Source organism: Tenrec ecaudatus, chromosome 7 (genome assembly GCF_050624435.1).
Source record: "Tenrec ecaudatus isolate mTenEca1 chromosome 7, mTenEca1.hap1, whole genome shotgun sequence".
In the NCBI taxonomy this organism is placed as follows: Eukaryota; Metazoa; Chordata; class Mammalia; order Afrosoricida; family Tenrecidae; genus Tenrec; species Tenrec ecaudatus.
The window spans coordinates 25,154,785-25,179,997 of NC_134536.1; the positions used below are offsets into that span (position 1 = coordinate 25,154,785).

General features: G+C 46.3%; 1 protein-coding gene across 2 annotated transcripts in view; it reads right to left on the reverse strand.

Annotated features, from left to right (window-relative positions):
• Positions 1 to 468: 468 nt before the first annotated feature.
• AIG1 (androgen induced 1) overlaps positions 469 to 25,213 on the reverse strand; it is a 303,716-nt gene continuing 278,971 nt past the window's right edge. For both annotated transcript variants that reach the window (XM_075554449.1, XM_075554448.1), the window contains 2 exons: positions 8,351 to 8,514; positions 469 to 1,777 (listed from right to left, as the gene is read on the reverse strand). In XM_075554449.1, the coding sequence (XP_075410564.1) occupies positions 1,639 to 1,777; positions 8,351 to 8,514 (303 nt within the window). In that variant the 3' untranslated portion in view covers positions 469 to 1,638. The remainder of the gene's footprint in view (positions 1,778 to 8,350; positions 8,515 to 25,213) is intronic.

Here is a 25,213-nt window from a genome sequence, read left to right on the forward strand (position 1 = left end):
GTTTTACCAAGCATGATGTCCTTCTCCAGGGACTGACCTCTCCTATAAAGTATCCAAAACATGTGAGGCAGACTCTCGCCATCTCGCTTCTAAAGAGCATTCGGGCTGTACTTTTGCCACCACAGATGTGCTTATTCTTCTGGCAGTTCTGGTACTTTCAACACTCTACCTATTATAGTACTTAAAAGATCCATCCAGTAAATTATCCGGAGCAATCAGCAACCTTTCTTCTCTTTTCAAGTGACCACTGGGCCCCTGACTCATGGGGACCATCCAGTGAACTCAGGAGATCACCGGAGACAGACTAGAGACAAGACGGACTAGAGAGAGCGCATTTAGTGGGCGTACGGGCATACGGGAAGAGGTGAGTTTGTGCATGCGTGTGTGTTTCTGTGTGAGACAGACAGAAAGGGAAAGGTGTTTCTGGTGTGTTTCCAATTATAGTACCGACTAAAATATAACAACAAGTTTAATCAGTTGGTTGCGATTCTTGTATTTATTGGTAAGTGTTCTCAAGCCAGTCTCCACTCAGTGACATTATGTACAACAGACATAGACGACGCCCGGTCTGGCTCCACCCTCACTGTTTCTGGGGTCAGCTCCTGGGCCGGGTGTGCTCATGGAGCGTCCCCCCCTTTTCTTGTTGTTCCTTAGCCAGCCCTCCCTTCTCTAGGGACTGGTCCCTTCAGATAATGTGTCCAAAGCCCAGCAAAGCCTTTCCATGCTCACTTTTAAGGAGAAACTTGACTGAACTTCTTACAGCACAGGCTTGTTCATTCTTCCGGAAGTCCATGGACTATTTAAGATTATCTTCATCTCTATCAGCAGGGAGAGTAAACAGCTATCTTTACACAAACTAATATTTCTGATTTAAATAACATCCTATTTTCTATTTTAGCACAATCCTTGTCAAACGTTGCAAATTTGCTTCCCACCCCCCTCAAAAATCTGCTTTAAAGGTTATCATAAAGATGTACAGTTTCAAGACGAGAACATTATAGAAATGAATCCGGTTTAGAAAATCCATCACGAATCGGTAGCAGAAGCGAAGAATGGAGACATCAATGCTGTTAGGACTTCGAAACGCACCAGGAAGTTATCACATTGTGCTTGGTTTGTCTTTAATAAAGTTGCAGCTTGCATCTAGGAAAAGTTTCACAAGATTCAATCACGAGATCCAAATACTTATACTATCAAAGTTTTGATTAAACGGTTATCACTGTAACTAATAGATCTCTATGGAGGCAACTGTGATATTATTGCAGGAGACAAATCAATCATGTTTCCTCTCAGCCTTCCACTGTGGCCTAGGTTCCTTATAAAAGCTGTCCTTAAGACTAAACACAGGAATGGCTTGCCCCGTACCTACCCCTCTGATTAGAATGGTTTTCTGAACAAGCACAGCACACTTTTATTCTCCCTTGATTAAACAGTGCTACAATTGCAAAAAAAATTAAAATCCAAAGATCAATTTTAGTTTTAAAAACTAGGAGAAAAAATAGTTATCATCAGCAATGAATACGGAGAGACTTGTTGAAAATACGAGGGCAAATTATTTTGGAAACAACTGACGGATAGAAATATACTTTATCATATATATTCATAGTCCTTTTGGGGCAGAGGCAGGGAGGTGGATGACTACTGCTTTCTTCGCAGCTGCCCTCCGGCACTGCCGATGCCCGGGGGTGAGCGAGTTTCACGGGTGCCTCCATCCAGTTCTTCTGCTGAGACGTCTAGTCTCATTCCAATTTCGGCTTCTCCTTCTCCTCTTCCATACCTAGAAATACAGGCAAAGTGCTTTATTTGGACATCAGATTAAGCCAGGAGCGGGTGTGCCAAACCTCCTTAAAAAAAAAAAATCTCATCTCCTCATCCTTCTCCTCCTCTGCCCTTCCTTTATTTTCCTCATCGCTAAGGAGGAAAGCATTTATAACCTTATCCAGAAGCTTCCTCAGTGGCTTCTCACCCCACCCTTTCCCAGAATCTGATCACGGCATCTTCGGGACACGCCCAGCCCCTATCGCTTTTGGGAGGGAGGGGCTCAAGTTCGATCTTGACTCATTGGGTTTGCAGAGAAAGGCCGACCCGTTTTTTGAGCAGCTTCTGGGATCAGCTCGTGGGCTCCAAACAGCCCTTGTTTGTTCAATTTCACCACCTCGTCTCAAGTCGACGACTGCACTCTCAAATTTCCAGAAGCCTGTTCTTTTCCAGCTTGCAGAGACTCTATTAGTCACAACAAGTGTTTATGTTTCATATTTATACTTAAACTTAACCCAGTCCTGGGAGCACTATGTTTTCCTTCCAAATGCACTCATACGTACTAGACGGTCAGATCACTGTCTGCTGTCTGGGGAGGAGTCAGTACCATTTCCATTTCCTAGAGATTGAATATGCCCAAGTTATTCTCATGAATTACAGCTGGTAAACGCTCCCACCGCTTTATCTCTTTTCACCTCAAGATACACACTCTTCTTTAATATCACACCTCCCAGAGACGTTTTGCTCGTTTGCTTTCATAACAGCCATAGAACAAGAACACCCAAAGTGTTGGTAGTTTTCTCGTGTAACCGCATCTTCTGGGAAGGCGGGGCTCTTACTGGTGTGAGCTCAGTTATATTACTAGCATCTGAAAGGGTATCTAGTTCCCAGACGTCGCTCAATTAATCTTTGTTAAGTTAATAAGCAACCAATACAGAGAGAGCTTCAGAAAGCTGGACTAAAGGGAAAACGTGGACCAAAATTTGAGACTTGAATAAAAAATGGATAAAGCCCAACCCCAGAGGCTCACTGTGATAGAGTTTAGAGAGTATGTCGCTACCCAATAGCAGTCTATTTTATGGGCTCAGCACGGTGGCAGTGGGATGTGGGTGACATGCGTCCCAGCAGGCATGCTTTGACTGTCTCTTATGTTTTTATGGCTGATGGGATCTACTGCACTTTCCCCCACGGTAGCCCCTTTCCCATGGGCAGAAATCTGTAGCACGTTTCCCTAAGTACTGTACTTGCCAGAAACCATATCCGGGAAAACTTCACCTTGAAAACAAGGAAGGGCGGCTGAAATAAAGACTGGGCTGCAGGGGAGGAGGTAGGAGAGGCCTTCAATGTGTCCAAAGCAAAGGCGGGAAAACACAACGCGGGTTCCATTCAGACAGCACACCTGACGTGAGCCCCAACTTCCATCCACTGTGCCTGTGCAGAGGCCACCAGGAGCTCACGGCTTGCTTTGAAGCCTGTTTTCTCCAGTGTTCCCTTGCAGTGAAGGTCAAATCTTCAAAAGCGAGTGTGTGTGTGTGTGTGTGTGTATGGTGGGGGGATGGGGGGGGGTTCATTGACCCAGAAAAGGAAAATGGTTCCCCACCTACTTTAGTTTGGCAGCTTTGAGGTAAAGGGAAATAATCAGACAGCTTTTAAATGATGTTTGGAGGAACCAGAAATAAACCTGCCACAAAGCTGAGGTCTGAGCGCCCTGTGGCACGTTGGGGTCAGACCCAGGGATTTCTGTGGCACTTCCACCAGGGCATGGTGCGGGGCGCATGCCTGTGGAGGCTGAGTGAACTGACAGGCAGGGGTTTGTGCTCCTGCCTGCCTGATCCTGACCGCCTCTCTTCTCTGCACTCTTGCCTGCTTCCTCCACCCTCATGCCAAACGTCAGCTTTTGGACACTCATTTCTGGTCTCACAGTGTTTAATTTTATTCTGACTGGTCATCTCAGATACACTGGGATTGACTGAATGACAGGGGGATTTTTTTCTGACTGTTGAGTACAGAAATAGTTCATGATATCAAAACATTTTCAGAGAGCCACCGTGAATGACTTCCTTTTAAAACGGGCAAGTGCTTCAGTGATGTTCATGAAGCATATCATGTGGATCTCCCAGGCAAGGTCTATGGCTCCGAGAGACGTTTCTGAGATCCACATGGCTGGTGTACACACACGGCGACCTTCTGAAGGTTCACTGCAACAAACACATGGCGCAGAAGGTTAGTCAGGGCATGCTGGCTCTGCGACCACCTGCTCTGATGAGCCTTTTAAGATTTCTGGGCTCAGCTCCCTCTTTGTAGCAAGCTTCCATGTTTCTGCGGCTCTTCTTCAGCTCGATGAGTCTTGAATGTTAGGTGTGGTTTCATGCTGGAGGTGAAGCTAAGGTCATGTAACCAAGCACAGTTAGTGGAGTCAGTCTTGGAAGACAAGGAAGAGGCTCAACTGCGGCCTTGCTTTCTTGGAGATTTTGTTCGGGGTGCAGTTAATATTGCGCTATTGAGCATTATAATACTGTACTAAATTGTCAATCCATACACACACACACACACACACACACACACACACACACACACACATGCCCATGACACAGGGCACACACTGCTTTGAATCAGCAATTTCAAATGACCCACCAACAGAACCAGGCAGCTGGTGTGATCATGTAACATGACTAGGCGAGAACTAGGGAAAACCAGAGAGCCATGTCAGGGGACAGCGATACTCAATCCCGGTCCACTGCTGCCAGAAGGGAAGTGCTGACTTGGAGTTGCCAGATCCTATATTTGATAAGAAACTGGGAAAACTTCCAGTTTTTTTTGGAAGAGCCACCTTGTCTACTAACAGCTTTGTTTTAAAGTCCTATAAGAACCTCCCTGTTTAAAGGTCTTTCAGAGTGCTTGCCTGAAAAGAAAAACCACTTGGAGGCTCCGAATTCTCTCCTAGAATAATGTTTCCTTACAAAGCTCGATCTAGCTGCTTGTTTGATATCTCTGCTTCTTGAGGACCTAGATCCAGCTATAGCCACTGCTCCCAGAAGAGGATTTGAGGTGGCCTTGTGGTAAGGAAGAGTCCTCTCCTTCATACGTGTGCAGCAATGACATCAGGTCCTCCTTTGGGCATCTCCATTCCATTCCATTCCTCAGCAGGCTGCACAACAACACTGTTGCACACCAGGAGACTCTAAATCAAGAATGCTTCAAAATGCAACTGACAACAGGATGAGGTTTAAACCATCAAGGTTTAGTGAACCTCCTAAGAGGCTTCTGACGTGGGTCCCTGTCCAGCAGCCACAAAGGACTCATGGTGCCCACTTTCAATCCTATCAGGATGTCTGGGTAGGAAGCATGGAAGTTGTGATCAATTCTTGGTATGCAATTAAACGAAAATTTTCTTTTTTGAGGAAAAAAAAAGTAATTTAAAACAACCTAAAAATGTTTCTTGTTGGTCTCCATTGCCCAGACTGCCAAAGGAGCAGGCCTACTTGATCTAGGGAGGTGATAGGGATGTGTATGGGATAAACCTTCATGGATCTTCAATTTCAGCTTCCTTTTGTGGCCAACACACATGCAGCAAATCACCAGGGGTACCTGCATGTTACAGGTCCCCTGAACCCACACAGTAATTCTTATTAATCTTGGAGGAGCCCCAATCCAACTGAACCCCATATTGAGGAAAGGCTGAGGAAAGGCTTGGGTCCCTCAAGTTGTGTCATTCAACATAACCCTGCCATCCGTTTAGTCAGCTGGAGGCAGACTTGGCCACGGAAGCCAGCATCGTAACATGGTGCAGTAACAGAAGTAACTGGACCAGGAAGAGGAGGCAGCTGCTCCAATGATGTCACAGCCATCGGCAGAAATCTTCCAGTTGCTAAATGCTAGCCGCCAACCAAAGTTCCCCAGAAGGAGGCCTAACCAAAGTTCTCAGCAGGTAAAAATGTGTGGGTGGCCATTGCTGGTTTATAACAAAGTTGTAAGGCAGGGCGGTGGCTAGTTGATGTAAGACATCTGCCTGTGGGTCAGGAACAAGATGGTCCCCTGTACACTAAATTAATGCCGGTGCTTGAAACGTATGATCAAGTGCAATGCGACCTGCACTCGCACTCCCCGAGAAAGGCACAGAGCCTTCCGCTGAGCAGACCATTCAACAGCCCTAGGATCCCTGCTGGTCTCTGTTCCTTGTCAGAGCTGTCACATCTAGACTGGGCTGTCCCGCTCTGGCTTTTCAGGCTATCGTCATGGAGACCCAGCGGGAAAGTGCCCAAGGAGCTATCGGCCGAGCAAATGGAGGAGAAACAGGCAGTCATCAAGGCCCAGATGCTTCCTGAGCCCCATCTGTTGGACATAACAGCTGACACCTCAGCATGGCCTTTCTCTCGAGAAGCGAGAGAGGTGCACATTCCCTTCCCCAACGTGTTTCTGAAGGTCAACTCGGCACTTTTCTAAGTGAGCTTGGAAAGAAGTCTATTTCCACGGACCAGAGAGGAAAATCCTTAGACCAGGTGTCCTCAAACTATGGCCCCCGGACCACATCCAGCCTGCTAAGGACATTTGTCCGGCCCGCCGGGTGTTTTTGCCCCATTTTTTTACTTTAAAATAAGATATGTGCAGTGTGCATAGGAATTTGCTCATAGTTTTTTTTCTAACTATAGTCCAGCCCTCCAATGGGTCTGAGGGACAGTGAACTGGCCCCCTGTTTAAAAAGTTTGAGGATCCTTGCCTTAGAAGATTCATTCCTGGTTCCCCCAAGGTGTGGCCTGAACCGAATCTAAACGTAGGACATGTTTTCGAATAAGTTATTTATTCGACGCAAACTGGCTGCTGAGAAAAGGCCTTCTCCAGTTCCTCTGGGCCTCTGAACATCGGCTAAGAGATGGATGTTGCCATCTTGGAAGAGACATCACATACAGGCCGGCACAGGGATCACATGGTGACTGAGGTTTATGCCATTACACCCAGCTCCTGGTGTAGCCTCTGACCTGCAGTGGAGGCGGGGGGGGGGGGGGGAAAGGGGGGAACGGGGCGGTGTCTCGATGTGTGTGCAGCAAGCCCGTAGCACTGACTCGTCAGGGCTGGGGCACTTTGACCACGTCCAAGCTCGCTACACCTCACTCCAGTCATCTTGCCCGGGGATGCCGTGTCCGGAAGGGCTCAACTCACTAGCCGCCTGGGCTGCAGCTTTCCCACCTTCCAGTGTTGTGTGATCTCACCCACACAGCGGGCAGATTTTGCACACAGCTCAGATACACCGGAACGACAGAGCAATCAAACCACGGGTGAAGGGAGTTTGAGCAACAATGAAGTCTTGATCTGGCCACCCTCACACCTTCCCTACGGCAGTCCTGGGCGAGTGCTGGGGGTCAGAGGCCCTTAGCGCCACTTACAGTTGAAGCAGAAGGGTGGGGGCAGCAGGCCCCTCTGAGCTGACTGCACCCACCCAGTGGTTGACAGAAACAGCGAGAGCTGGTTAACTTTATTGGGGTTTCCTGGTTTCACGTAGGAACTGCTCGATTCGATTTGTGGCCCTTTGAGCTAAGTCGGAGCCCTGGTAGAAAAGTGTGTACTCATTCGGCTGCGATTTGCTAAGTCAACCGTTTGAAACCACAGGCTGTTCTGCGGAAGAAAGACGGGGCTTTCTACTCCTGTAAACAGTGATACGGTTTAGAGAACTCACAGGGATCATCCCATAGTGCCACTCTGAGTTGGCACCGCCTTGCTGGCAGTGAGTCTGTCGGCTGCTGGTGAGCTAAGGAAAGGCGATCTGGAAGCACATTGGGTGGCCAGCCTCCGCTGTGGTGGGTCAACCCCAGCCACCGTGAGGCAGAAGATAAAGCGTGCCTGTCCCTTGAAAGAGCTCTAGTCTTGGAAAGGCTGCGACGGGTCATATTGACTCGAGTCAGCTCTGGTGGTGGGTTTGGGTGAGCTAGGAAGGAGCGCTGGTGGCAGCATTGGTGAAGTGCTTCCCTGCTAACCAGAAGGGAAGGTGGGTGTTGAAGCTGCTGCTCTGTGGGAGCAAACTGCAGCAGGCTGCTGCCGTGCCGTGCCGGCTGTGGCTGTGAGAAGCCTGGGGTCCGCCCCAACTCATGAGCAGCCCTATGGATGTACAGCAGAACCAGGTACTGCTGGGCCCGCACCAGCCGCACTCTCGCTGTGTCTGAGCTCAATGTCGCAGCTACGGCGACAGTCCATCCTATGTCGATTACAGCCTTGGGGACCCCAGGGGCAAGTTCTACCCTGTGGTACGGGTTGCTACGAGTGAGTAGGAATTCAGCTCCACAGCAATAAGGGTTTGGGGTGTGTTTGTTCGTTTAGCTAAATATGGGTAATCAGTAAGAGCCCTTGTTACATGTCTGTCTGGTTAACGATGCATCTCTCCCTATAAAAGCTTATAGGCACGCGTCTTTCCTCTTCGATTTGAATGCTTCACTCGGTCACAAGACTAAGTGAATGGTAAACCATTCAGGTAACTGCCAGCAGCTCTTAACGTCACATTGTGGATATGAGAACAAAACTCCCATCAGCCATCCCAAGTTCAAGATGAAAGAAGAGGCCACAAGGAAGGCTCCCGCGGCTTTGCACGGCTCCCGACACTTACTTCTCTGTGTATCCCCGATGTAGTTGTTCAGAACTTCTCCCAGCAGGTACAGAAAGTTCATTAAGATGGTTGTGGACCCAAAGAAGATGATTCTGGCTCCCGATCCAATGTGTTCCAGGAAAGGGTAGACCCACATCCCAGTCACATGATGTATCCAACACACCCTGCGACGGAAGCAAAGACAGGAGTTATACTCGGGTCAGATGGCAGAGCCGTGTCCGCCGCAGACAGAGGCTGCCCCCTTGCCCCAGCCCAAGGTGATGCTGCCAGTCAAGTGCGCTGCCCCTCCGCCAGGGTTCCCAGAAATCGATGCTGCTGTTCTCCTCCACTTTTCTCTGGGAAGACTGTGGACTCATAGACAGGTTACAAAGGGAGTGTGTCTGCCCTCTGCTTAGATTCCCCTGGTGTTAACGTCTCGTAGACTCGTGAAACGATTACTAACCTGAAATATGACGGTTGTACTAATACAACCAGAGTCACTTGGTGGTATAAATGGTCAAGTGCTAACCACCCAGATCGCCTTGGAAGAAAGGCCTGGATATCTGCTTCTGACAGGTCATCCGCTCCCTGCCATTGAGTTGATTCTGACTCAACCTGTCCCTCTTGGGACAGAACAGAATGGCCCCGTTGAGTTTCCAAGGTTGGAAATCTTTACAGGGTTGAAGGCCTCATCTTTCTCCCACAGAGCGGTTGGTAAGTTTGAACTGCTGACGCTGTGGTCAGCAGCACACTGTGGCGGCCACTAAGAACCCTACCGTTCTACTCCGAAACGTACTGTCTCCATGGGTTGGGATGGACATGACAGTGAGTGGTGGTTTTGCTTTTGGTTTTTTAAACAACCCTCAAACCCCACTGCGGTCGAGTCAGTTATTTTCCAGTAATAGTACCGACTCAGTGACAGACTTTATTTGGAATTCCCTCATTTTTCCATCAGTGCCGTCTCTGTGCGGCAGGATCCAATCCAGGTTCCCACGCTGGGTTTAGTCAGCACATCTCTTTAGTGACCTCTGATCGGGGCAGCTCTTCAGTCTTTCCTTATCGTTCATGACACTTGGGGAGTTCTGCTCAGGTCTCTGAAACGGTGGCGTTTTTAATAATTTAAGAAATGCTGTTACACAACCTCCCGAATCACTTCTTTGCATACTGAAACCGCATGCCCTCGGGCAGCCACACTGCTATAAAACCGAGGAGACATGTGTCGGGCACCCTGCCCTGCTGCCTTCATTGACAGGCAGAGCCCCCCCTGCGATCAGCGAATGCCCAGCTTCCCACTCCTCCGAGTTTTTGATCTCACAGAACTTTCTTTTCTATTTCACATACTTCTTTGTAATTATTCTGTTTGTGTTCTGGAGACATTTTCAGTTCGGTGGGAATAGCAACATCATGACTCTCCACTGCTCTCAAAAGTTTAGTGAGAATCTTTGCTCCATTGGCCTGGTTCTGACACAACTGCGAACAGCTGCTATGGGTTCTTTATCAAAAGCTGTCAGTTTTGGAGATGAAGTACTAGTAACTTTACGGCCCTGAGAATAACAATCAACATTTATACTTAGGTGCTTGACGGTCTTTTTTTCTTCTCATCTATGGCTCTCTCCCCTTTTCAGCAGTCTATCTACATACAGCAGGGGCCCTGTTGGTGCAATAGGTAAACACTTGGCTGCTAACTTAAGGGTTGGTGGTTTGAGCCCACACGCAGCTCTGTGGGAGAACTGCCATGACAGTACCTAATAACGACCACCTACATACACAGGCACCCTCAGGAGTCCTGGGGGTTTGGTCACACGGCAGCACAGCAAGCAGATACGGCACTGAAACAAGTCACAGGAATTGTCCCCAGTGCACGTACGATTAGGTTCACAATCTACAATTCTCCATTGAGTATGCAATAGCATTATGCAAAAGTCCGAAAGACAGCGAGTGACCAAAGTGGGACGCAGAGATACGAGGTGAGTGCATGGTGTTGGGAAAATGGCACTGCTGGCCTTGCTCAACCTGGGATTGGCACAAAGCACACGGATCAGAGAGCGATGGCTGCGTACTGAACTGAGGCAGGATCCACAGGCGGCCACCAAGGGGACTCCAGTTCATAGTGACCCTGTGTGTGTCAGGGTAGAATTGTGCACCACTGCGCTTTCAATGGCTGGTGATTTTGCAAATAGATCACCAGGCACTTCTAGGTGGATTGGAACCTCCAACCTCTTCTTTGCAGCTGACTGTGTTGACCATTTGCATCCTCAAGGGCCTCTGAGGCAGGGGCTTATGGGGTCTCTGTGAGTGGGGATCATCTTGATGACAACTGTTGTTTGTTTTTCGGTAGCGCTGTATTCTCCAGGTGTTGAAAATTGGTTCTTGGGAAGGGTACAAAAAGTTCTCCTTTATGTGTAACTCACAAACCACATACATGTGCACAGAACATACGTAGATATGTTAGGGGGCTTCAGAAAGTTGGTGGGAAAATAACATTATCTTTTAATCCCATCTCAACAAAATTGATCTGCCCATCCATGTAATCTGGCTCATTGTATACTTGTTTCTTAGTGAGGTAAGCTAAGAGCAATTCAAATTATGAATAGCAAGTGTACTTATTCCCAGTAGCCTGCTTGCTTTTGATAGAATGAACCTTTCACTTGCAGCTTTTGGCATTGTCTCGGATGTTGTCTGCATTGTGCTTTTGGTCTGTATGAAATCGTTTTATAACCCAGATAAACATAATAATACCCACATTCCCTCCACCTTTAGTTTTTGTTAGGGGCCACTGAATCTGTTTCAACTCATAGCAACTCTATGTACAACACAATCAAACACAATCATTGCTGTTTGAGAGCATTGTTGCAGTCCCGTGTGTTGAAGTATGCATATATGTATGTATTATCTATCTATTTATCTATCTACCTATTTATTTTCCCAATTATGGGATTTATTAGGGAAGAAAGCAGGTAACAATTTAGAATCAGAACCACTTAGGATATAGCCAGATGATCTCTTCTTAGCCATGCCCTCAGGCATACCTCTTTCTGGTCCTGGACCTCTTAACCCCATAGTCTCATAGTTTCTGCCTTCCTCAGTCAATGTTACAATGTCCTTTTAGCCTTGTAGGTGAGTGCCCAAAGGGCATTTCACTATACCAAGAACTTCAGCCCCAAAGTTACTCCTCCAATTAAGTGTCTGGAGGCACCCTACTCTGCAAGTAAGCTTCCTGCCTGAAGGCACTCAGCCCACCACTTTGTCTTGTGCTCTTGATGCTCCTGCTTCTGCCATTCCTCCCTCCGCTGCTCCTTTGGTTTTGTCTGCAGGATTGAGGAAATTCTGTGTACAGGCATTTCTGATTCCAAAAGATACACTGTACTCCTGGATCTTTTATTCTTTTAAAATTAATCACTTTATTGGGGGGCTCTTACCAATCTTACGGCAATCCATCATTCAATTGTATTAAGCCTACTTGTAAATATGTTGCCACCAACATTTCCAAAACATTTTCTCTACACTTGAGCCCTTGGTATCAGCTCCACCTACCCCCTCACCTGCCCACCCTCATGAATCCTTGTTCAATTACATATTATTGTTGTTACTCGGTGTCTTACACTGTCCATTGTCTCCCTTGATGTACATTTCTGCCATCTGTCCCCTTGGAGGGTGGGTGGGCTATACATCTAACCTTGTGATAGATTGCCCCTTTCTCCCCACTCCCCCTTCATGCCTACACCACCCCCCTACCCTCATCATACTGCTACTCCCACTACTGTTCCTGAGGGTTTTATCTGTCCTGAATTCCATGTGTCGAGAGCTCTTATCTGTACCAATGCGTGTACTCTGGTGTAGCAGGATTTGTTAGGTAAAAGTGGGTCATGGTAGGAGGTGGGAGGAAGCATTCAGGAACTAGAGGAATGATGTGTGTTTGTTGGTGCTATACTGCACCCTGGTTTAATTGTAACCTTCCTTGTAACCTTCTGTGGGGGGATGTCCAATTGTCCACAGATGGGCTCCACTCCAATCCCCCTTTCACATCAATATAATTGGGATACCTGTCTTTTTGGAACCTCATGATGACACTGGCTGGTGTGCTTCTCCCATGTGGGCTTATTTGCTTTCCTGATAAATGGCTGCTTGTTTAACTTCAAGCCTTTAGGACTCCAGATGCTATATCTTTTGATAGTCGGGCACCATCAGCTTTCTTCACCACATTTGCTTCTGTATCCATTTGTCTTCAGTAATCGTGTAGGGAAGGTGAGTATCAAAGAGTGCTAGGTTATTACAAAAAAGTGTTCTTATGTTCAGGGAGGCCTTGAGTAGAGGCCCAAAGTTTGTCTGCTATCTTAACATTTAATATGTAAATGTCTGTGCATTGCTCCTATCCTTCTTATTATAAGTTAATGTATTTACATATATGGATGCCTATAGATATACCTCTATACATAGCTTTTGCTTCCTATTTCTTTCCTCTATTTCCTTTCACATCCCTTCTGTCACACACAAAAAAATTTTATTGAGAGACTCCTAGGAGGAAGAAAAACCATCTCAGCCAGCTTAGTTGATCTCAGTGTTTTCTTACTCTTCCCATTGTAAAACACAGACTCTTAAGGATTTGCGTACAAGACATAGTTGGGACAATTCCTCCAGTGGCAGGGAGTAATGGCCACCTTGGTAACAAAGGAATCTGGGAAATGTAGTACCAAGGTATTGCATGGAATCTGTGCATGGACTGTCCAAATCTGTGTTGTTGCTCCCACGTCCTATGTCATTTCCTACCCCCCTGAGAGATTTCATACCCATAATTCCTCATGGTATTGGGGTGGAGGTCTTTCCTTTTGTAACTCCTTCTTGCTATGACCCTCCGGTTTGAGGACTAAGGTGTGTCTGACCCAAGTCATGATATTTTCAACTGACTTATATGTAGATGAAAGTTGGACATTGAATAAGGAAGATCAAAGAAGAATCGGTGCATTTTAATTATGGTGCTAGGAAAAATACCATCTGGCAAGTACCGTGGCCTGCCAGAAGAACAAACAAATCTGTCTTGGAAAAAGTACAGCCAGAATGCTCCTTCTAGGCAAGGATGGTGAGACTTCATCTCGTGTACTTTGGACGTGTTCTCATGAGAGACCACTTCCTGGAGAAGAATACCAGGCTTGGTAAAGTAAAGGGTCAGTAAGAAGCGGGAAACCCTCAACAAGATGGATTGACACAGTAGTTGCAACAATGAGCTTGAACCCAAGAGTAACTGTGAACGTGGCACCAGACAGCGTGGCGTCTCCGTCTGTTGTACTAGGGTGCACGAGTCAGAACCAACTTGGTGGCACCAAACAACAACAACACAACAACAACAACACGTCTTTCTCCTAGGACTGCTCCCTCTTGATGATATATCCAATTACATGAGTCAAAGTCTTGGTATTCTCCCGTCTAAGGAGCCCTCTAGCTGGTCTTCTTCCCAGACAGATTTGTGCCCTCTTTTGACGGATCGTGGGGATATGTAATATTCTTTGCCCACACCCTAATTCAATCTATTTTTAGATGACTCACACATTTATATCTCCAGCCCAGACTACTTTCCTGACCCTCAGAATTCCAGTAGGGAGCAGTCCTCCAAGTTCAATGACTAAGTGTTCAGCTGTTGACCTAGAGCTTCATGGTTTCAGCCCACCCAGAAGTTCTGTGGAAGAAAGCACTGGCGTCTACTCCTCTCAGGGGCATTTTCCTTTTGTCACATCAGGTTCCTGTGAGTTGAAGACAACGTGACAGCCGCAGTGATAACAGCAACAATGCTCCACTAGCAGTTTCTAGTAGAAAGTGTGCAGCTGTCTTTGACTCTGGTTTTCCTCACAATCCCACACACAACCCATCCTAAGCTTCTACTGGCTCTCCTTTCCAAACACGTACACCCAGAGTATCGACTCACCACCGCCTTGCACTGGGTTCAAGGCCTCATAATGTTCCTGTGAAACCTACTGCAAGAGCTTCCTAACTGCCTTCCTCACTGTCCCACCGCCTCTGCTCACTAGCCCAGCGTATTCCTCTATAGCAAGACTGGTCTGGATAAAGCCTACGTCAAGTCACATCACTACTCTGCTCAAAACGCTTGCTTACACTCCCATTTAGAGGAAAGGGCCACTGCCTGACAGTTTTCCAAGGCCGCTACACCTAAGCTTTTCTGGTACTTTTCTGACTTCACCTCCTTCTACTACCCTCCCCCCCACCACCACCCCAGCTTGTTCACTTCATCCCAGACACACAACTCCTTGGTGTTTCTTGCACACCTGAAGTCCCCAGGCCTTTGCATGTCTTACTGCCTTTGGACCATTACCATTCTCTCAAACCCCGCTCTGATTGCCACAGGCTTTGCTCTCTTGCTTCCTTTAGAGGTTTAACTCAAATGTCACTCTGTCAATGAGGTTTTCCCTGGTCACAGCAATGAAAAAATCCAATCCCCTCCCACCCAACCCAGAACACTTTATCCTCCATCTCTCTATTTTTCTCTTTGTGTATAAGACAATGCTCATTCTTTGCTTTGCTGTTTATTCTTCAAGGAACTTTGGTGGCACACTTGCTGTGAGTTCAGCTGCTAACCAGACTTTTGGTGGTTCAAACCCGTCTTGCGACTCTGAAGGAGATGGATCTAGCAATCTGCGTTGAGGAAGTGATCCGCAGCCCCGCTGTCACGTGGGGCTGCCGTAAACTGGAATTGACTACACAGCACCAAACAAGAGTCACAGTTTATTGTCTGTGGCACGAGGACAGGCATTTCTGTCTGCTAGACTCATTGCTGGATTCCAGACCCCCGGGAGCAGAGCCTAGCACATATTTTGTCCTCAAAAATGCTTTGTTGAATTCATGACCGAATAAAGCTGAGTCAAGCTGACAAACAGCCACAGCATGTTTATTGAACCCTTACTGTCAAACAGGTACTTTGACAAGGTCTTCCAAAAAATGAACCTAAAAAGTTTTCAAATCAATAAACACCCTTTGTAAAGCTTTTCAACAAAAGACCAGATAGTAAATATTTTCAGGCTTGTAGGCCATATGGTCTTTGTCACAGTTATTCAGCTTCGTTGTCGTCTTGAGAAAGCCGTGTGGGGCATACAGATGAGTGGGCTTAGGGGCATGCCAATAAAACACTACGTACGGACACTGACCTTCGCATTTTACAAAATGCTCATGTCACTATTCATCTTTTGAATTATTTCCCATTAAAAATCTGAGACCTGTTTTCAGCCTGTGGACCACTGAAAAAGCAGGGGGAGGATCTGCTTCCTGGCCTGTATCCTGCCCACTCCTGTGTTACATAGTCCTCGATATTTCCAAAGCAAGTTCAAGCACATTACCTCACCTCATCATCTCAGCATTCCTGGGAATGCGGTGTACTACTCATTTGACTGATGTAGAAGCCAGAGATTACAGGGTGGACATGAGACTGTGTCAGGACTGCTCTTAAAACTCTATCATTCTCAGCTCTGCAAGCTGCCAGGCAAGGAAGTAGACAGCTCTTCTGAGTGCAGCGCTTTCATAGGGTAAGGAGTCTCCTGAATCTCCCACAACCACTCTTCATGAGAGGATTCACCCCCACTTCACAGATGAAGAAAACGAGGCCAGGTTAAGGGATTCCCTAAGGGATTTCGTAGGAGGGGAACAAACACATCTGATTGTGTGTGTGTGTGTGTGTGTGTGTGTGGACGTGCGTCCTTCCATGAGGGGCTTCATATTGCCTCTTGCTTTCTTCAGGTGTCCTCAACTTGCTAGGGTAGCAAACCATCCCAGCCCCTGAAGGGCTGTCAGTGGAGGTCTCACGTGAACCACAGCAAAGACGCAGCCACTTATAACAGGTTGTATTTTCGCCACTTGTTTCCTTGACATAATCCACGCTCAATCCCCTCCCCCCTAAGATGATTACTCATGGATTTGCTTGTTGGTTTGTGGGGCGTTTTCAGTTCTTGGTTGACTTTCCGTTCCGATCTCATTTTAGGCCTTCTTCTCTTAAGTGTCCAAAAAGCACGTGCTTCAGCAATTCAGTCGAATTTCGTTTCAGTCAAAGGGTTAAATCCAAAGATGGATGGTTTAAACCCACTCAGAGGCGCCTCGGAAGCACAGCCTCGAGACCTGCTTCTGAAAGGTTACGGCTCTTAAAGCCTTGAAGTGCTGTCCCTCTCCGCACGTGGGGAGTTGCCACGCATGCTCATAGACTCAGGGGCACTGAGCAGTAACAAGAGGCACAGACTCATACTTTCCTACTTTATTAAATGGACCTCTAATTCTATTTATTTCAATGTTTTCTTTTTAAAAGCAACTCTTATTTGATGCTCATATCTAACGACTGGGTTTCCTGCTAAGGACGGGAAAGCACACATGGCCGAGCTGAATCCTGTCCTCATGGACCACTATGTAAGGGGGCATTCAGACAGACAGCAAAGGGGGAGGGACTACACGCACAGCAAGAAGAACAAACAGGTAAGTGTAGAGACCAGAGGCACACAACAGTGACCAGTTTCTGCTTTACTTTTTTCCCTTCAAACCTACGGTTAGCATTAGTCTTTCTTTCTTTCTTTTTTTTTTAACTTCTTTAAAAGAAAAACACTATTTTTATAGCTATTAGGTATACTCATTACCACTCACCTGTCAGCTTTTCATACTGTTGTGGTTTGTATATTGCTACGATGCTGGACACTATGCTACTGGTATTTCCAACTCCAGCAAGGTCACCCCCCCACCCACAGTGGACCACAGATGCTGGGCTCCAAGTCAAGGCCGAATAGGAAGAAGGACCTGGTTAAGCACTCACCAACAAACAAAGAGAAACTGGACAGTGAAAACCCGAGTATCAGCAGAACCCGCCTGTCTCATGCTGCAGGATGCGCCCTTCAGTTAGAAGGCCCTCAAAAGATGGTGGGGGAAGAGCTGCCTATTCAAATTCGAGTTGATCTTAATGACGTGGACTGAGTAAAGCTTTGGGGGCCGTCACTGGCTGGTGTGGCACGACTCAAAATGAGAAGAAGCAGTGATAAGTGTTCATTAGCAATCATAACATGGAATGTACACAGCCAGCAGCTAGGAAAATGGAAAGTGCTCAGAAATGAAACAGAACCATATGATCACTTGCCCAGGCACGAGTGAGCTGAAGTGGGTTGGTGTGGGCCTTGGAATGGACCATCCTATGGTTATTCCAGGGCGACAAGTTGAAGGGCAATGGAGTCACAGTCATCGGCATTTCAGGATCCAGCCTGAAGATAATGCTGTCAGTGATGGGGCAATGCCCATAAACTGACAAAGACCAGTTAATACAACTGGGATTCAAATTTATGCCACAATCACTTATGTCAAAGATAAAAAAATTAAAGATTTTTATCTACTGCTTTAGTCTAAAATTGATCAAGCATGCAATTAAGGTGCATTGATAATTACTGGTGGTTGGAATGTCAAAGTTGGGGACATAAAAGAAGGGCCACGCATTTAAACATATGACCTTGGTGACAGAAAAGGGGACAGAGATCATATGATAGGATTTTGCATGACCAATGAATTATTCAACAACACAACCGATGACTATTCAAGTTGTCCTCACTCGATGAAATACACAGGAATCAAATCAACTACATCTGCAAAAAGAGGTCATGGAGAAGCTCAATACCATCACCTGCAATTGTGGATCAGACCAGCCAATGCTCATAAAGAAGACCCAGTTGAAACAAAGAAATTTGAAGATAAAAGGGGGTTAGTGAATTGTTTAAAATCAATAAAGGTGTGTCCTTTTCATGATATTTATTCCATCTGTATGGTAAAAGATTTGAGAAGCTGGACAATCTGACAATGTGTTTGGCATCAGGATGGGAGAAAAAGCCATTAATAACTGTGATGTGCATATGACACACAACATGCCTTGCTCAAAGTGAAAAGGACTTAAAGCAGTGATTAACAAAGATCAAAGATAACAGCCTCAGACAGATTACAATCCAACATAAAGAAAAATAATTCTCACAAGTAGCCTAATAAATAATTTCACAATGAACAAAGAATGCCATTGTGAAAATACTGATTTTACTTGGATCCACAATCAATGTAAAAGTCAAGAAATCAAACGACACATCGCATTGGATAAATCTGTTGCAAAAGACTTCTTTAAAGTGCTAAAAAACAAAGAAGTTATTTTAAAGATTAAGGTGCACCACATCCAAGCCATGACATTTTCAATCGCCTCATATGCATGCACAAACTTGACAACAGATATGGAAGACAGAAGGATTGATAGTGGCCTTTGAATTATGATGAGGGCTAAGAATAGTGACTATACCATGGTCTGCCAGAGCAAAAAACAAACCTGTCTTGGAAGAAGCGCAGCTAGAACACCCTGTTAAATGCGAGGATGGTGAGACTCTATTTCATGCACGCTTGACGTGTTATCAGGAGGGACTGGTCCCTGAAGAAGGGCATCACAATTCGGGGGCACCACCACCAAGTAGAAACAGCCACAGTCTTTAACTTAGAACATCGTTTGATGTTACCATTGTAGTTATAAAATTATATAAAACATTGTTTGCTATTTTGCTATTTTCACCCCTGCTGCACAGTTTAATGGTAAGTTAACTTAGTCTAGTTCTATAGCCATTGCTGTGAGCTGATACCAAGTTTTGTGGATGACTTTTTAAGCCATGGGAAGAATTGTGGGCTTTTTTAATCAAATGTAATATAAGTCAAATTGACCTAGAAACCAATTGCATTGAAATGTTGGTGGGTAGGAATGGAAAAGCACTGGGAATTAAAAGTAGCAGATGGAATTAAGAGCTATGAAGATTCCCCAAAACAAACTCACTGCCATGGAGTCAATGCTGACTCATCGTGACCCTAAAGGACAGGGTAGAAGTGCTCCTGTGAGTTTCTGTGGCTGTAGCTCTTTATGGGAGTAGAAAACCATCTTTCTGCTGAGGAGCGGCAGATGGTTTTGAACTGTTGACCCTTTGATCCGCAGTCCAATGTGTAACCACTATACCACCAGGGCTCCATAGATTGCAAGCACTGGTTGGTATTCCAGAGATGTCTCATATCAGGTAATGAGAGCTGGATGTTACATTTTTGGAAGTTTGAAAGCTTGGCAGGATCTTGAAATTGATCGTGATGAAGAATTTACACTAGGAGTAGGGGCAAATGGTATACGCCAGGCCTTTCCTCCTCTACCCACCAATGGCATGATTGTTAAACAGAACGAAGTCCCCAGTTATAAACAAGCAAAACAAGAATAGAAAAGAGTAGAGAAGACCAGAGTGCTTTGAGTATAATGAGAATAAACAATTTGGGAACCTTCTCTTTAAGTGTGTGTGTGTGTGTGTGTGTGTGTGTGTGTGTGTGTGTGTGTGTGTGTGTGTTTACATGAGAGGGCAGACATGTGTGCATGCTGGCTGGGCCATGAACTGGAAAAAAAACTCAAGAAATTAATTTTACTAACAGTCAAAGAAATTTGAAAGGTGCTGGCTTAGGAAGTAGAATGAACTTGTTGATTGATTGGTCTTAGGCAGTGAAGGGATTGAGATGAGTTAAGGATTAATCATAGATTCCTGGCGTGATTAACTGGGTGGGGTGTGCCGTCATTTCCTGAGATAGGGAATGCTGTAAGGGAGTCAGTTGGAGGGGATGATGAGTTCAGGGGGGAGGTGTTGAGTTTGAGGCATCTGGAAGATTTCCAGGTGGAGATTTGCTGAAGGCAGTTAGTTACATGGGTGTGAGCTGAAGAGGAAGGGCTGATGCGTCCATGCAGACACTGCCTTCATTGACAAAAAGATGGTGGCCGGCGCCATCAGAATTTACTGGAATTTCCCACGTAGAGTTGAAGGATATTAAGGCAATGGGCCCATGAGAGTCTTGAAAAGAGCGGGGGTCGAAGGGGATGAGGATACAAAGGAGGGGTCAGTGTCATGGGAGGAAGATAGTAAAGTGTGTTCCCCGAAACCAACGTGCAAATGATCCAATTGTAGAGTAGAGAGTCTGTATTAGCAGGAGCTCTTGGAGAATGAAGAATGATTAGAAAATTGGCAGTCCAGTTATCAAGGGAAATCAGGACATTTTTCAGATTATAAATCGTATGTATATCATGCAAATCTACTTTGGATGCTGATTGAGTATAAGTGATACATAAATACAAAACAGACCGTGTCATACTCAGTGGCTCTTTCTGACATACAGCTCAATTCCATCATTCTTTCATGGGACTTGAGGAGCTTTAATGTGGGAGACATCCCCATCCCTCCATTCCCTGGTTCTGTCACCTTTATTCACATGGGTGAGGTGAAGCACCCATCTTACAACTGATGCCATTTCAGGTCCTACAATGGCTTTATCTATCTATCTATCTATCTATCTATCTATCTATCTATCTATCTATCTATCTATCTATCATCTATCTATCTATCTATCTGTTTATTTTTTCCATGATGGTTTAATTTCTTTTTTAAAAATCATTTTATTTGGGGCTCCTACAACTCCTATCACAATCCATATATACATCCACGTGCCAAGCACATTTGTACATTTCTTGCCCTCATCATTCTCAAAACAACTGCTTTCTAGCTGGTTCTCTTCGAAAGAGTACTTAAACGTAACACGATCACTCATTTTGTTAAGTAGAGAGGCTATTTATTTGATAGAGCCAGCAGGACACAGAGGATATAGACGTATGTGCAAAAATAGCTAATAACTATCTATGGCTAGAGTTTAGTGGCAGGCTATGAATCAACTGCTTTACGTGAGCAACTTTTCGGTGTATTTATTAGTCTCGTTTTGCAGATGAAGGCACCGAGACTCACAGAGGTTAAGCAAATGGAGAAGCTGAGCACATTACAAATGGAGAAGCTGAGTTCGCCTCTCAGCTTGCTTGTCAGGCTCCACCGATACGCTGGACTGCATACAAAGGGTCGTCCCAGGGCTCTGGAAAGCTTTTCAGGTTCTCAGAACCAAGCTAATGCTGGGAGCAGGAAATCTCTGTGTAGACATTTCCCCTCTGCACCCTAATGAAAAGTGTTATTCAGGTTCATTGTGTAAAATGTGTGAGATACAGAAATATTCCAAACTATAAGTAAATCACATTTGGCGAAGACTTAACACAGGATTGAGTCTCTTATAAAACTCAGGGATCATATTTTACAGCTTCCTTGGAGCGGGACAACAGCGCAGCAAGGATCAAATAATCACTTCCTTCACCGAAGGTATTGGCTTACCTCTTAACAACCTGCAGTTATAATGAAGTCAGATGTTAAATGCATCACATGTGCATCGAACCTACTTGAATTTATGACTTGCTTGGCAGCAATGAAGCTGTGTCTAAGGGTAGGAGGAAGGCAGACGACCCTCATGCGCAGATGGTCTTTTAGTACTTCTCATGGTAGCTCCAACCAGATGTCTCTGAAAAGCCTTTCAGAGGCGACTGTGCGTCTGAAACGCACTTGGTCCAAAGGCTGACTTGAGAGCGCTCCCTTTCTTTAGACGAGCAAGCAAGTGGACACATCGGAAAACACTGTTGGAGAATTCTGCTGGAGTTTTCTGGGTTAGTGTACTCATTCCTTTAGCAAGGAACAAAAAGAGTCCCTATTTTGTGCAAGGGAAAGTTGAGGCTTTCTCCTCCCATGAAGAGTGACAGCCCTGGGAACACAAAGGGCCAGTTTTATCCTGTCCTACAGGGTCACGGTGGGCCAGAATGGACTTGATGGCAGTGAGTTTGTTTTTGGCTTTGAGATTCAGAGCTATGGACAGCCTGAAGAACAAGCAAATCAGGTGAGGGCAGTGCAGTGAGGGAGAGACTTCGCCTTGCTTACCTTGTACTAGTTCATTAGGACAGGCCAATGGCTGAAAAAGGACCATGCTTGGTAAGTCGGTGATGAAACAGCAGGGAACTCCTCAAGAGGTGGACTGATACAAGGCGGTAGCCGTGGTCTCAAACACACCAGTGACTGTGACGGGTGGCATGGGGCGGGGCAGTGTTTGGGGCTGCCATGCATAAGGTTGCCATCCATTGGAACCAACTCAACAGCAAGGAGCAGCTCTGTGCCAGGTGGGGCGCGCACGCGCTGTGGGGCTACCCAGGAGGCCCCCGAGGAGATCGCAGTGCTGCTGCCTGTACACTAAGGCTCTGAGGGCGGTAAATAAAGGAGTGCTGAGCAAAAAGATTCTGCTTAGCTTGGTGACGTGTATGACAGGCCAGAGATTGAGGCCCTGATTTACAGACAAGTACCAACCAGAGGGTATCTTAACTTCAGCAGTGCCAAGCACACGGTCGGTCAGTTAGAGAGCCCTATTTCCTCATCTACTGCAGGTTTTATAAAGTATTTATAATACACGATCGTAGTTTTCAATCCAATGAAGTTTTTCCAAAGTTCTCAGTGGTTTGAACTTAGAAGGCCTAGTGAGGGCGGTTCTCAACCTGTGGGTCGCGATACCTTTGGCGGTCGAATGACCCTTTCACAGGGGTTGCCCGATTCATAACAGTAGCAAAATTAAAGCAATGAAGTAGCACGAACATCGTTTTATGGTTGGGGGGGGGGTCACTACAACATGAGGAACTGTATGAAAGGGTCATGGCTGTAGGAAGGTTGAGGACCAGTGTCCTAGCGGTCATGTATTCTTAGAACTGGCTGCATTGGCGTGTCACATGTGCAGTCAGTCACACAGGGGACACGAAGAGGTGGCACTTGGTTTAATGGTACACTGTTAATGCCTTGAAATTCTTTTTTTTTAAATCTTTTTATTGGGGCTCATAAGGCTCTTATCACAATCTGTACATACATCAATTGAGCAAAGCACCCTTATACATTCGTTGCACTCGTCACTCTCATAATTCACCTTCCACTTGGGTTCCTGGAATCAGCTCGGTTTCCCTTTTTACCCCCCATCCCCTTCCCTCCCCGATCCCACCCCTGGTCCCTTGATAGTTTATAAATAATTATTATATCTTATCTTACACTCCCCGGCGTCTCCCCTCACCCGCCTCCCCCTTGACAATCTCCCAGAGAGGAGGTTACACATAGATCTCCAAGATCGGTTCTCCCTTTCTACATGCCCTTCCCTCCTGGTGTCGCCACTCCCACCGCTGGTGTTGAGGGGTTCGTCTGTCCTAGATTCCCTGTGCCTCCAGATCCCCACTGCACCGCTGTACATCCTCTGGTATAACCAGGTCCGCAAGGCAAGGTAGAATTGGGGTCATGATGATTGGGAGGGGAGGAAGCATTCAGGAACTAGAGGAAGGTTTTGAGTTTCATTATTGCTACACTGAACCCTGAGTGGCCCATCTCCTCCTCACTACCCCTCTGGAAGGGGTGTCCAGCTGTCTACAGGTGGGCATTGGGTCCCCATCATGCACTCCCCCTCTTTCACGGTGATGTGATTCTCACCACCACCCCACCTTTGTTGTTGGAGACCTGGTCTCCTCTGTCCTTCATGGTCACCTATGTTGGTGTGCTGCTTCCGTGTGGGCTCGGTTGGTTCTGGGCTAGACGGCCGCTTGTTTGCTTTCAAGCCTTTAAGTCCCCAGACGCTATATCTCTCAGTAGCCGGGCACCATCAGCCTTCTTCACCACACTTGCTTATGCACACTTTCGTCTTCAGCGATTATGTGAGGAAGGTGATCACACAATGATTGTTTTTGTTCCTTTGTATCTGCTACATGGTCCATTCAACACCTTGTATTCGCTTAGGCCGTGTGCTTCTTCTCTGTGAGCTTTGTTGCTTCTGAGCTAGATGGCCGCTTATTTGCCTTCAAGCCTTTAAGACCCCAGACGCTATATCTTTTTTTGATAGCCGGGCACCATCAGCTTTCTTCACCACATTTGCTTACACACACGTCTGTCTTCAGTGATCATGTCGGGAAGATGGGTATCCTGCAATGGCTGTTTAGCAGGGCGAGGTGCTATTGTATTGGGGGATTATGCATGAGGAGGCCCAATGTCCATCTGCTACCCTACTACTGAACCTATAAATATATGCATATAAATCAATTGCCCCCATAATCATAAATATATTTACATATGTACATGTCTGTATTTAGGCTTCTCTGTATGCACTTTGCCTCCTACTCCTTTCCTCTATTTCCTTTCGCTTTCCTCCCATCCCATCACCATGTTTAGCCTTCATTCTGGATTCAGTAGTTCCTCTCAGTTACCTTGCTCTTGGTCACTCCCTTCCAGTCCTCGCCTCCCCTCCCTCCTCTGGTTTTGAACCACTCGCTGTTCCCTTGTCCCTGTGTTGGGCGACACCTCCTCCCTTCCCCTACCTCCCACGCTCTCATGTCCCCCCAGGACCATTGGTCCTGTTGTTTTCTTCTTAATGATTTCTGAGCAGGAGGCCCTACCTTTGCATTTTGTACAAGGCTCCACACATTATGGAGCCAGGCCTGTCTGTACGGCTGTCTCATTACTCCAGATCAACTTCCGGCTTACTTCCATATTCATTAGGTCACTCTTGACATTTTTAAACTTCTTTGAGCCTCAGTTTCCCTTCTTCAAAGTGGTCCATACAGGACATGGGACATGTAGGCTTTAGATCACGTCACGTTTTTAGTACAGTGGGTGTGTTAAATTATAAGTAAACAGGAGATGGGTCAATCGGGGTGCGAGGTAGTACCTATGAAGAACACAGCTTTCCCCCAGATCCTGGATGTTTCCTACCCACAACTACCATGATCCGAATTCTACCTCGCAGGGCTGGATAGGGCAGAGGCTGTACACTGGTGCATATGGGAGCTGGAGGCACAGGGAATCCAGGGTGGATGATACCTTCAGGACCAAGGGTATGAGGGGCGATGCTGGGAGAGTGGAGGGTGAGTGGGTTGGAAAGGGGGAACTGATTACAAGGATCCACATGTGACCTCCTCCCTGGGAGAGGGACGGCAGAGAAGGTGGG